Raw genomic sequence first — 15,000 nt, 5'->3', positions numbered from 1 at the left:
GGAACAGCGATAATAACATTTTATTTATACATGTCTGGAACAGCAATACTACCTGTCGTTTCTACATGTCTGGAACAGCAGTACTACATGTCATTTCTACATGTCTGGAACAACAATACTACACGTCATTTCTACATGTCTGGACCAGCAATACTACATGTCATTTCTACATGTCTGGAACAACAATACTACATGTTGTTTCTACATGTCTGGAACAGCAATACTACATGTCGTTTCTACATGTCTGGAACAGCAATACTACATGTCGTTTCTACATGTCTGGAACAGCGATACTACACGTCATTTCTGCATGTCTGGAACAGAAATACTGCATGTCTAGAACAGCAATACTACATGTCTGGAACAGCAATACTACATGTCATTTCTACATGTCTGGAACAGCAATACTACATGGCTGGAATAGCAATACTACATGTTTCTACTACATGTCTGGAAAAGCAATACTACATGTCTGGAACAGCAATACTACACGTCATTTCTACATGTCTGGAACAGCAATACTACATGTCTGGAACAGCAATACTACATGTCTGGAACAGCAATACTACATGTCATTTCTACATGTCTGGAACAGCAATACTACATGTCTGGAACAGCAATACTACATGCCATTTCTACATGTCTGGAACAGCAATACTACATGTCTGGAACAGCAATACTACATGTCTGGAACAGCAATACTACACGTCATTTCTACATGTCTGGAACAGCAATACTACATGTCTGGAACAGCAATACTACACGTCATTTCTACATGTCTGGAACAGCAATACTACATGTCATTTCTACATGTCTGGAACAGCAATACTACACGTCATTTCTACATGTCTGGAACAGCAATACTACATGTCTGGAACAGCAATACTACACGTCATTTCTTCATGTCTGGAACAGCAGTATTACCTGTCATTTCTACATGTCTGGAACAGCAATACTTCATGTCTGGAACAGCAATACTACATGTCATTTCTACATGTCTGGAACAGCAATACTACATGTCATTTCTACATGTCTGGAACAGCAATACTACATGTAATTTCTACTATATATCTGGATGCTTCATGTCTGGATGTTGTTTCTACATGTCTGGGACAGCAATATTACATGTCTCTATAACATTTGTTTTTTGTATTTCTGTATTTCTTTTTATCAAAACAGATTTCACTGTGCGAAATTCGGGCTGCTCTCCGCAGGGAGAGCGCGTCGCTATACTACAGCGCCACCCTTGTGTGTGTGTGTGTGTGTGTGTGTGTGTGTGTGTGTGTGTGTTTTCCTGCGTGCAGTTTTACTTGTTTTCCCTATCGAAGTAGATTTTTATACAGAATTTTGCCAGGAGCAACCCTTTTGTTGCCGTGGGTCCTTTTACGTGCACCAAGTGCATGCTGCATGTCTGGAACAGCAGTATTACATGTCGTTTCTACATGGCTGGAACAGCAATATGACATGATGTTTATACTACACGTCTGCAATAGAAACAATAACATGTTGTTGCTACATGTCCGCAACAGCAACCGTCAAGTAACGGTACACCGCAGAGAGCAGCCCGAATTTCACAAAGAAAATTCTGTTGTGACAAAATATGCGATACGATACGATACGATGCAACTTTCCCCACTTCTTGCAAGTTACACCTCCCACCCCCGAAGTCTGCCGCCCACACCTGTACCTGCCGTGAACTCTTCCCTCCCCCCCCCACCCCGCCCTCATCCCCCCCCCCCCACCCCCCCAAAAAAAACACACACAGACACATTCTCATGCACAATGCTATTGCACCCTCCCTCCTACCCTGTCTCTACCCTGTCTTCCCTCCCACCACACACACGCACGCACGCATGCACGCACCCACCACACCCACCCACCACACCCACATACCCGCTTCCTTCTCCTTCTCCTTCTCTTCCTCCTCGAAGTCGACGACAAAAAAAGGGTAGCGCATCCTCAGGAGCTTCAGCAGGTATCGGGTGCTCCTCTTTTTCCTGGGCAGCCCATACCTGCGGCAGGTGGTCGTGGTCGTGGTTTCGCGGCTTTTCTCCCGGAGTTTCTTCATCCGCTTGACTTTTTTCTGCAGCGCCGCGGGGGCCGCGGGGGCCGCTGCCTCCTTGGAGTCACCCTCGGGCTTTTCCAGAGACCCTCGGTACGAGCGGTACATGGTTCGTCCTGGAAATCAAATTGTGTGTGAAGAAGAGGTAGGGGTGGTGGGGAATCCTCACACACACACACACACACACATACACACCACACACACACACACACACACACACACACACACACACACACACACACACACACAAATATCACTAATAATGAAAAGACGCTAAACTAAAGAACGAACACACACACACACACACACACACACACACACATACCACACACACACACACACACACACACACACATACACACACACACACATACATCCACACACAAACACACATCCACACACACACACACACACACACACACACACATACCACACACACACACACACACACACACACATACACACACACACATACATCCACACACAAACACACATCCACACACACACACACACACACACACACACACACACACATACATCCACACACAAACACACATCCACACACACACACACACACACACACACTAATATCACTAATAGTGAAAAGGTGAAAAGACGCTAAACTAAAGAACGAACACACACACACACACACACACACACACACACACACAACACACACACACACACACAACACACACACACACACACACACACACACACACACACACACACACACACACACACACACACACACACACACACACACACACAAAGAAAACAGTCCAGTACGACCATTTTGATCAATGGGGAAAAGTGACAGAATGGTTAAGACGCTCATCTGCCATACAAACGTCTGTGAGGGGTTGGGTTCGAATCTCGCTCTCGTCCTTTCTCTCACGTTTGACTGGAAAATCGAACTGAAAGTCTAGTCATTCGACCTGGACCGAGGTCTCGTGTGCAGCACGCACTTGGCGCACTGAAACTGAACCCATGGCAACACAAGTGTTGTCCTCTGGCAAAATTCTGTCGAAGAAATCCACTCTGACAGGTACACAAATATAATTATGTGCATGCACTCAAGGCCTGACTGAGCGCATTGGGTTATGCTGCCTAGCAGATGTGGTGTGGCGCGTATGGATTTGTCCGAACGCTGTGACGCCTCCTTGAGAAACCGACACTGAAACTGAAAAGAACGGTCAAATTAATAATACACTCATTCATGTACACGAGCATGGGGCAATTTGATAATCCAGTCAACCATTTTGACTGACTAGTTATCTACCAACACAAGCGTCAAGGGACTGATAAGTCTATCAAACATTAGTTTGATCAACTATTCATCTGTCAGCGCGAGAGTCCAGGGGGAGGATTATCCAGTCAGTCATCATCTATCAACAAAAATGTCAATGGACTGATTACTCAGTTTTTCACGCAACACCACATGTATTCGATGTTTATTCGATGGTGTGGTGTTGCATTGTGTTGTATGGTATGGTATGGTGTGGTATTGCATTGTGCTGTATGGTATGGTATGGTGTGGTGTTGCATTGTGTTGTATGGTATGGTATGGTGTGGTGTGGTATTGCATTGTGTTGTATGGTATGGTATGGTGTGGTATTGCATTGTGTTGTATGGTGTGGTATGGTGTGGTATTGCATTGTGTTGTATGGTATGGTATGGTATGGTGTGGTATTGCATTGTGTTGTATGGTATGGTATGGTGTGGTATTGCATTGTGTTGTATGGTATGATATGGTGTGGTATTGCATTGTGTTGTATGGTATGGTATGGTGTGGTATTGCATTGTGTTGTATGGTATGATATGGTGTGGTATTGCATTGTGTTGTATGGTATGATATGGTGTGGTGTTGCATTGTGTTGTATGGTATGATATGGTGTGGTGTTGCATTGTGTTGTATGGTGTGGTATGGTGTGGTGTTGCATTGTGTTGTATGGTATGATATGGTGTAGTATTGCATTGTGTTGTATGGTATGATATGGTGTGGTATTGCATTGTGTTGTGTGGTATGACTTTGTGTGGTATTGCATTGTGTTGCATTGCATTGGATGGAGCTGCGTTTCTTTGCATTACATTATGGTATGGTATGGTATGGTATGGTATGGTGTGGTGTTGCATTGTGTTGTATGGTATGATATGGTGTGGTGTTGCATTAGGTTGTATGGTGTGGTGTGGTATTGCATTGTGTTGTATGGTTTGATATGGTGTGGTGTGGTATTACATTGTGTTGTATGGTATGATATGGTGTGGTGTTGCATTGTGTTGTATGGTATGGTATGGTGTGGTATTGCATTGTGTTGTATGGTATGATATGGTGTGGTGTTGCGTTGTGTTGTATGGTATGATATGGTGTGGTGTTGCGTTGTGTTGTATGGTATGATATGGTGTGGTGTTGCATTGTGTTGTATGGTGTGGTAAGGTGTGATCTTGCATTGTGTTGTATGGTATGGTATGGTGTGGTATTGCATTGTGTTGTATGGTATGATATGGTGTGGTGTTGCATTGTGTTGTATGGTATGATATGGTGTGGTGTGGTATTGCATTGTGTTGTATGGTATGATAAGGTTGTGATCTTGCATTGTGTTGTATGGTATGATATGGTGTGGTATTGCATTGTGTTGTGTGGTATGACTTTGTGTGGTATTTGCATTGTGTTGCATTGCATTGGATGGAGCTGCGTTTCTTTGCATTACATTATGGTATGGTATGGTATGTATGGTGTTGCAGATGTGTTATATGGTAAGATATGGATGTTGGTGTATGCATTGTGTTGTTATGGTTTATGATATGGTTGTTGGTGTGTATTGTGTTGTATGGTATGATATGGTGTGTTATTGCATTGTGTTGTATGGTATGTATGGTGTGGTATTGCATTGTATTGTATGGTTTGATAGGGTGTGGTATTTGTCATTGTGTTGTATGGTTATGATATGTATGGTGTGGTATTGCATTGTGTTGTATGGTATGATATGGGTGTAGTTATTCCATTTGGTGTTGTATGGTTTGATTATTTGTTGTATGGGTGTGATATGGTTGTGTGGAAATTGCTTAGTGTTGTATGGTTTGATATGGTGTGTGTGGTATTGCATTGTGTTGTATGGTATGATAAGTTTGGTGTGGATTGCATTGTGTTGTATGGTTGATATGGTGTGGGTATTGCATTGTGTTTTGTATGGTATGATATGGTGTGGTGTGGTGTTGCAATGTTTGTAATGGTTTTGGTATGGTGTGGTATTGCATTGTGTTGTATTAATGGTATGGCATGGTATGGTAATGGTATGGTATGGTATGCATTGTGTTGTATGGTATAATGGTGTGGTGTTGCATTGTTTGGTATATTGTACTCAAGGAAGGCCTACTAAGCGCGTAGGGTACCTGCGGGTTCAGGCTATCTGCTTGGCAGTGTGGTGTAGCGTATATGGATTTGTCCAACGCAGTGACGCCTCCTTGTGCTAACTGATACGGTACTGTATGGTATGGTATGGTAAGGTATGGTGTGGTATTGCATTGTGTTGTATGGTATGATATGGTGAGGTATTGCATTGTGTTGTATGGATATGTGTGGTATTGCATTGTGTTGTATGGTACGATTTGGGTGTCTTGCATGTGTTGTATGGCATGACGTCGTGTGGTATGCATGTTTTTTGCATTGCATTGGGATAGAGCGCTTTCTTTGCATTACATTATGGTATGGGAATGTATGAATGGCATGAAATGGCTTGGTATCGTATGGTATGGCTTTGCGTGGCGTTGCGTTGCGTTGTATGGTATGGTATGGTATGGAAAGGCATTGTATTGTATTGTATTGTATTGTATTGCATTGTGATGAATTTTATTGTATTGTATTGCAGTGCACTGTATTTTTGTCACAACAGATTTCTCCCTGTCAAATTCAGGCTGCCTTCTCTTCCCCGGACAGAGCGCGTCACCACAATACAGCCTCATCCTTTTTTTCTTTTTTTAACTCTTATTTTTGTCTCCCAGTGTATTTGTTTTACTATCAATGCGGATTTTTCCATACAATTTCGCCAGAGACAACCTTTTTGTTGCCGTGCTTGTACACTGGAGTTCGGTTTATCATCTCATTCGACTGATCACAACTTTAGATAAAGTGGAAAGAGTAGCCAGCAGAAGGAAAAAAAAATCCCGGTCTGGTTTTTTGGCGACAGGGACCAGTGAATGCCTACTTCCTAGTCGGGTGCATTACCCACACGGCCACCGTTTCGCTCTTCTGTTTGTTCGCACGCACTGGTTCGGAAAGCCGACACGCGTGTACTCGTGAACATCGACAAACGACGTTGCTGCAAAACATTGGAAATGACACTGACAAAAACAGCGCTTTGAACGGCTCTCGCTTAAGTGATTGTGTTCGACCACTGAATCAACTTGCCCAACGACTTTTTAACAAATGTTAAGTTGTCAATCCGTCGCTTTCTCTGCCTCTGTTTCTCGATCGCTTTCTCTACGCCTGTCTGTCTGTCTGTCTCTCTCTCTCTCTCTATGTCCGTCTCTGTCTTTCTGTCTGTCTCTCGGTCTCTGTCTTCCTGTCCCTGTCTCTGTCTCTCATTCTCTCTCTCTCTATGTCCGTCTCTGTCTGTCTGTCTGTCTGTCTGTCTCTCGGTCTATGTCTGTCTTCCTGTCCCTCTCTCTCACACACACACACTATGTCTGTCTCTGTCTCTCTGTCTGTCTCTCGATCTCTGTCTTCCTATCCCTGTCTCTGTCTCTCATTCTCTCTCTCACTATGTCCGTCTCTGTCTCTGTCTGTCTCTCGGTCTCTGTCTTCCTGTCTCTGTCTCTTTCTCTCACTCTCTCTATCTCTCTCTCCCTCTCTCTCTCACTCATTCACTATGTCCATCTCCGTCTTTCTGCCCCCCCCCCTCTCTCTCTCTCTCTCTCTCACTATGTACGTTTCTGTCTCTCTGTCTCTCGGTTTCTGTCTTTCTGTTTCTGTCTCTCTCTCTCTCTCTCTCTCTCTCTCTCTGTGACTCCTTTTCACGTATGACCACCCTGTTGATGAGACACATGATGAAATCAAGCTGAAAGTGGGTCACGAACGCAGTGGAATGGAAAGATGACACGCGTGTACTCGTGAACGTCGACAAACGAGGCTCCAGCGAAACGTTGGAAACGACAACAACCGAACAGCGCATCGAACTAGTTAAACTGTGATCGCGCCACTCAATCGAACCTTACCGACGCGGCGACTTTAAATCAAATAAGCCAAGTTGTCAAGCCGGTTGGAAACACAAAACCCGTACCCTTCCTTTTCTTCTTCTGACTTTTTCTGTCTCTGTCTCTCACTCTTTCTCTGTGCGTGTCTCTCGCACTCTCAGTCTCTCTTTGCGTGCCTCTCGGTCTCTCGGTCTCTCTCCCTCTTTCTCTCTCTCTCTCTCCGTGACAACCCTTGGAGGAGACATGACATGATCAGGTTGGAAGTGGATCAGAAGTTTGAGAACGCTTTGTTTATGTAGCGCCCGCGCGCGCGCGCGCACACACACACACACACACACACACACACACACACGTGTGTGATATATATATATATATATATGTATATATATATATATATAATTATATGTATATATATATATATGTGTGTGTGTGTGTGTGTGTGTGTGTGTGTGTGTGTGTGTGTGTGTGCCACACACACACACACACACACACACACACACACACACACACACACACAGAGTGACAATATTAGTGCCGGGTGGCAGAACACATGCCGTGGAGGGATGAAGGAGGAGAGGGGGTGAGGGGGGTGTGGCGGTGGAAGGGGAAGGGAGGAAGGTGGTCGGGGTGTGGATTCCCCTTAGAAACGGGCCGTGCTGATCGTTTGTTGTTGGCAAAGCCCTTCGTTGGCAGCAGTTTGCGGAAAGTGTACCACGCAGTTCAAGGCCTTGAAGAGGCGGGGGGGGGGGGGAGAGAAAGACAGACAGACATGCATTGCAAATTATTCTCAGGCCATAACAAAAAGGTGTGTGCGTGACTGACTGACTGACCCACATTCTGAACAAACAATGAGAGAGACTGACAGACACAGACACAGAGACAGAGACAGACTGAGAGAAAACTGACACCCGTATTTACAGGAATATCACTTACTAAAACAAATATGAACAGAAGTAAAATAATAAAACAGTATTACGATAAACACAAACCTCCAGCTTGCTTTAGCATACGTCACATGACAAACAACGTTAATAATGCGGAAGTAAAAAAAAAAAAAAAAAGACATGTCAACACAAGTTCGCGTGTTTCGCGCGCGCATTTTTTATGGGTTCTATGTGTGTGTGTGTGTGTGTGTGTGTGTGTGTGTGTGTGTCTTTCTCGATGTCTTGGTTGGTTGAGCGAACACTCGATTGGTTTTGTTGATGTCAGTGGCTTTTCAGCCTGAATAAATTATTGCAGAGGCCTTCTTTATTCCTCAACTACCTTTCGTACATGAAGGATAAAAGTGGTGGTGGTTGTTTTCTAATACACGTCGCAGCCCGTTTGCATGACTGGTTTTGATAGGAATGCGCTCTCACCTGTGAGACATCTTGTTTGACATGATCTCCTTGTGGCATAGCAAACTGAAAAACGAAGCTGAACTACCCTAATAGTTGTGGCTGGGACGTTGGTTGTTAGCAACTACAGGGATACGAATGAAAATATAGCCTTTACCTGTTGTTGTTTTTGTTGTTGGTGTTGCTGTCGTTGTTGTTGTTAGCGACAGGTGAAAATATAGTAGTTGGGTTGTGTGTTTTTAATGTTTTGTTGTTGCTGCTGCTGTTGCTGTTGTTGTTGCTGTTGTTGTTGGTGGTGGTGCTGCTGCTTTGGCGTCACATTTGATTTGTTAACTCACAACCCTGTCCCCCACTTGTAAGTTATATGTCCATTGAAAAAATTCAAAAGCGAAGGATACGAAGAAAGAGACAGGGATGGAGATAGGGCGATAGGACTGTGGGGGGAGTTGGAGGTGGATTAAGAAAAGACAGACAGACATGCAGACAGACAGACAGACAGACAGACAAAAGACATGAGTTGTTACGAAGCAGGCTTAATATGTAACAGTACACCCACCCATTTTTCCGAATGTCCTGAAAATACAATGGACTGCGGTTGACAGAGAAACGGAGTAAGTATACATAGTCTGTCGCACTGTCTTTGTATTTCTGCACCCCACCCCCACCCCCAACCCCCACCTCACCTCCCCCTTGGCCCTCTTCTCTCTTTATAATAAAAGATACAGGATGAAAGAAGAAGGATAATACAGAGTGACGCTCACGCTTCATGGCTCACGCTTCAGAGAGCTCATGGCGTTTACAACAAAAGTTTTTAAAGTGTACATAAATTTACATGAATTCAAAGAACGATATATGCTCCACAAACAAGGGCGTGCACACACACATGTTCACACACACACACACACACACACACACACACACACACACACACACACACACACACACATCCCATAGAAATTCAAGAACTCAATAAGAAAAGATTATGCTTTTACAGAAAGACAAAGATGATAAAATCTTCGACAGCTCACATTCCTCATACTTTTATTAGTACTCTGCTGACAGTAGAAGTCAACAGTCATCGTCGAATTCTAGGCACATTGGCTGATGATAATATTGCATAAACTCACACAGACACACACGCGTAAATTCGTATCCAAAGAAATACACCACTGATGAAAAATCAGCCATTTCTTGAACCTTCAAAGCCACTGAACACTTATCGATCGAACACTTACTTGCTTTCGGTCAGCTCTTGAGCTATACCTTCGGAAACAGCCAGTGCAAATGCCTATCTTTCAACTTTGTTTCATTTGATTTTGTTAGAAGAGAATTATTTAGAAGCGTGGTGTAATCCACGTGAACGTTGAATAATTCATGTTTGAAAAATCCTGGCGGGAGAGAAAATTCGCAGTGTGTTCGAAAATGACATCCATAAATGCGAAGATGGAGCACTCACCTGTTTTTTACACGTCTGCTTCCTTTCCAAACGTGTCGTCTGCAATATCAAGAGGAAGCTACTATAGTGTGATACAAGCAACGAATCCCTTGGATGCAGGTATCTGATTAGTCCTAATATTGCAGCGCTTGCCATTAGAGTCAATGAAATTGAGCGGCTTCTCCTTCTTCTTCTTTTTTTTTTTTTTAACACCAACTGGATCTACCACTCAAAAGTAATCCAGTCCAGTCTGTTGCGTTTTCTTTTGTGACGTCTGCTCGGAAAAAAAAACACTGGATGGAGGATCTATTTTTTTAGGAATAAATGAAGGCTAGGCATCATGACTTGAGAAAAGTGAAAATCGTGGGTTTGTTTGTTTGTTGTTTGTTTGTTTTTTTCATGGCATTCAGCGCTCAAGTTCACACTCTGTAACAGGTGGCAAGCTTCTAAAGGAGTCTTTTTGCTGAGATATGTCCACAACAAAAACCTGTACCCAACTCCAGCAAGTAAACCATCTGTTGATTCATGTGTACAAGGACAGCGTGCATTTCAATGCCTTGGTCTTGTCGCATGTGTCAGCGTGAATGGTTTGGATGGGTGGAGTTCTCTTTGATTTTGTGTTGTTGTTGGTGTTTTGTTTTGTCTGTTTTTGTCAGGAAAAAGTAATATAACCCCACCTATGATGAAAAACGTCAAACAAGAGAGGGAAGAAATTCCAGTCTCATTTGTTATAAGCACTTTATCCAAAAAAAGGAATCACGAAAAAGTAAGAGAGAGAGAAGAATCATTACAATGTGTTAAATATCATTGAGCTGAACAAAAAAGGTTCTGGAGTGGAACTGATCCATGTATGTTAAGCTTCTCAGTCTTTTCTCTTCTTTCTTAGTTCCACGTCACACAATGCACACACACACACACTCTCTCTCTCTCTCTCTCTCTCTCTCTCTCTCTCTCTCTCTCTCTCAGTCTTTTTTCTTCTTTCTTAGTTCCACGTCACACAATGCACACACACACACACACACACACACACACACACACACGCGCGCACACTCACACACACGCACACATGCAATCTGTCGTGCACAGCAAAAACAAAACAAAACAAAACAAACAAAAAAAGCAGAAAAAAAGTGTCAAGCTGTTTACAACAGAATATCCACAGAAGTCCAGTATTCCATTTTTACATTCCGATTTTGATATTTCTCTCCTGTACATGGGACCGGATGTCATAAATGAACAGGTGGCTTTTTGGTGGGTATAGATTACAAATAAACAGCGTGATCAATGTGTTTGTATTGATCGTAGTATACACCAGTATCGTTTCATTTTCTGTACATGAGTTGTACATTTTCGTTCCCTTCCACCCACCCCTTCCCCCCTGCTTCCTGTCTGACCTCCGAACACAACCGTAATGAATGCTTTCTATGCGTCTCTATGAGTCAACATGGTTGCATTTTTTTTTTAATATAATGAATTCGTCCTGTTTGCGTTTCGGATAAATACCCACTTACTTATAGCACGTATACATTGAACAATGCGGTATCTGTTGTATGTTACATCTTTTCTTCCCCCGTTTATTTTCTTCCTCCTAACGTATGTCTTATGTGTGTATGTCCTAACTAAAACAGTTGGTACGGCCATTGTAAATGATTGTGAGTACAGTACGCCAAATGCTATCTCTATTTGTATTGGTTACAGTTTCATGTCCCCACACAGGGATTTCCTGAAATAAACAAATCTTGTCTTGTCTCGGAAATTTTATGTTTGTTCTAGGCAGTCCGACACCTTTCCACAATGTGGCAGCAGTTTACCAAGACTAACAATCGGCTGTAACGCTCTGTTTGTGACTGGGAACGGTACGGGGCTGGAGGGTTTTACTGAAATCTTTTTTTTTTTTTAAGAATAATAAACCAGAAGAGGTTTTTTGGGGGCATGGGTTGACAGAACGGAGAGGGCCTGAGAGTGTGGCAGGAGAAGGGGGGTATGGGGGAAGAGAAAAGTAGTTTCTTCTGGATCTGAACATATAAGAAAGGTGGGAGTGTGTGTGTGTGTGTGTGTATGTGTGTGTGAGTGTGAGTGTGTGTGTGTGTGTGTGTGTGTGTGTGTGAATCAAGCAGAACAGAACAGAACAACTTATATTTTGTCATATAACCTAAAGGTTTGTAAGACACGATTAAGGCATACGCTTACACACAAATAAATGGTAACTTCGCCACTTGTTAGTACAGCAATCAAACACTCACACACACACACACACACACACACACACACACACACGCACACACACACACACACACACACACACACACACACAAACACACGCACACGCACGCACACACATGCACACACACTTGTGTGCGTGGCGTGCTCGCTCAAGCCTGTCGTTTCATCTCTCTCTCTCTCTCATCTCATCTCAATGCCTCTCTGCAACTGAACACCTCAGCAGACTAAATTTACACAAACTAAAAACCATAACATCTTTGTTTTCGTTTCTTTTCAGCATATGATATGCGAGAAGGGACTTACCTTAAAAAACTGAGACCCCCAATCCAAAAACAGTGAAGTTACCTACCTGACCTAACACCGAAACACTGCACAACAATTGTCACACGATATCACTCTAACCTCTTCAAGGTAACACACTGTATTGTTTATTCATCTAACTATGGTTTTTTCAAACCAGATCTCGTTAGTTTTCTGTTCAGAAACACACTGTCAGTAATTTGGAGAACAGGAGAGTCAGTGCGCTATACCATACCTGTGGTGTGTTTTTTCCTCCCAGCAGACGGTAAAGCGACAAGCAATGAAGACAACACGTTCGCACAGACAGGATGGCAGTGGGGTTGTGTGTCGTGTTGACTGTGACTGCACGAAGCAAGCTTGCACGAGCCATGTGTCGATAACATCTTTTTTTGCAGTTCATAGGCGCTTGAAATGATGACAGCAAACGGATTGAATGATTGAGCGAGAATAAAGAGAGGGTGACGCGTAAAAAAAAAAAATTAAATAAAATAAATTTAAAAAAACACCTGCGTGCACATATTTCATACATTCAGGCAGACATACAGTACAGGCACACGTATGCACACACATGTGCGTGCATGAGACAAGCATAATATGCATAAACAGGCGCGATGAGATAAGCGCTTAAGTACGCATGCATACACGCAATCACACACACGCACACACATGCGCGCGCACACACATACACACACACACACACACACACACACACACACACACACACACACACAGGAAAGTATGCATCCATACACACATACTTACATGCACACATACTTGCACGCACGCATACACACACACACACACACACACACACACACACACACACACACACACACACACACACACACACACGGAGAGAGAGTCTAATATCATCATCTTAGACTATTACTAAATAAACGAACCAATAAACGAACGGAGTTGGCGAGACGTAGAAAAGGTCAGAGTGGATGGCTTATAGTCTATTCGTTCAAAAACGGGCAACCAGTGGAGAGACTGAAGGAGAGGAGAAATATGGTCAAAGTTAAGAGGCTCTGCATATTAGTCTGGCAGCGTTATTTTGGCGGAATTCGTTGAAGTCTAACAGACATTTGGGAGTTTCAGTTTCAGTTTCAGTAGCTCAAGGAGGCGTCACTGCGTTCGGACAAATCCATATACGCTACACCACATCTGCCAAGCAGATGCCTGACCAGCAGCGTAACCCAACGCGCTTAGTCAGGCCTTGAGGGAAAAAAAATATATATATATAAGCTTACATAAATAAATAAATAATAATTATGATATAAAAAAGGTAGTAGTAATGAAAATAATGATAAAATAATAATAATAATAAATAAATAATTAAATAAATAAGACAACAATGATGATAAATAAGCAAATAAATATAAAACATGAAGACACACATTCACACACACACCCACACATGCACAACAGATATGCCCCAAAAATGCAGTTTCACAGATATGAAAGCACAGTCAAATACATATAAATGTACATGAGCTCCAACACACACACACACACACACACACACACACACACACACACACCACAAATTACCCTGCACCTCCTCTACCCCCTCCTCCACACACTCATTTCTAGTCTATGTATCGCAGCTTCCACGGCACACACACACACACACACACACACACACACACACACACACACAAACACGCACACGCACACGCACACACACACACACACACACACACACACACACACAGATGAACGCTTACTTGTACAAGCACACACACACACGCCCATATCTCACACCCCCAACCCCACACACATATATACAAAGATATATATATATAATATACGTTCCAATATCCTGTTGCTCCCACAGTGTAGGCATGCATACACTCACATACCTCATCCTCTACCTCACCTCCTCCCTGCACCCCCACCTCCCCCTCACACACGCACACACAACACACACGCACACACAACACACACACACACACACACACACACACACACACACACACACACACACACATGCACAGAACTCTCCTGACACTTGTGTACACTTACACTCTCACGCATGCACAAACGCACTCAAAAACACAGACCCACACATACACACAAACACACACATACACACACGCACAGAGGCTGCCACTGATTGGCCGCAAGAGGGATGGGAAAAGATCTCTGATGCCAAGAACGTGGCGTCTAGTGTGTTGCTCAGTCTATTGTATTTGGAAAAGCCCACAGAGACTCTGTTCCGTTTTGAAGAAATTTGCGCAATGTTGGTTTGGAAATGATGCCGATATTTGTTTGATTTGCAAAGAATCGTGCTCTACCTTTCATGTTAGACTTACGGCCGCTCCCTCTCTCTGCTTTTATTTCTTTGAGGCGATCGATGGTGTGATGGCCTTGTACCTGTTCTTTTTTATATTCTTTGACTTTTCTGAGGATTTCCGATTTTCCTAGATGTAGGCCGCTCGTTGGTG

The 15,000-nt window shown here is 43.2% G+C and overlaps 1 protein-coding gene across 2 annotated transcripts in view; it reads right to left on the bottom strand.

Moving 5' to 3' along the window:
• The window catches only part of LOC143285438 (protein-glutamine gamma-glutamyltransferase Z-like), a 40,427-nt gene extending 27,538 nt beyond the window's left edge, over positions 1-12,889 (bottom strand). The window contains exons 1-3 of one of the 2 annotated variants that reach the window (XM_076592706.1): positions 12,786-12,883; positions 10,049-10,087; positions 1,894-2,178 (exon numbers count right to left, since the gene is read on the bottom strand). In XM_076592706.1, coding sequence (XP_076448821.1) covers positions 1,894-2,170 — 277 coding nt within the window. In that variant the 5' untranslated portion in view covers positions 2,171-2,178; positions 10,049-10,087; positions 12,786-12,883. Of the gene's footprint in view, positions 1-1,893; positions 2,179-10,048; positions 10,088-12,785 lie in introns of both variants that reach the window. The other variant, XM_076592705.1, reaches the window with a different exon arrangement.
• Positions 12,890-15,000: the final 2,111 nt, after the last annotated feature.

The sequence above is a fragment of the Babylonia areolata genome, chromosome 9 (assembly GCF_041734735.1).
Source record: "Babylonia areolata isolate BAREFJ2019XMU chromosome 9, ASM4173473v1, whole genome shotgun sequence".
In the NCBI taxonomy this organism is placed as follows: Eukaryota; Metazoa; Mollusca; class Gastropoda; order Neogastropoda; family Buccinidae; genus Babylonia; species Babylonia areolata.
Note: the sequence above shows the minus strand (reverse complement) of the source record. Positions and strands in the feature narration are given on the sequence as shown.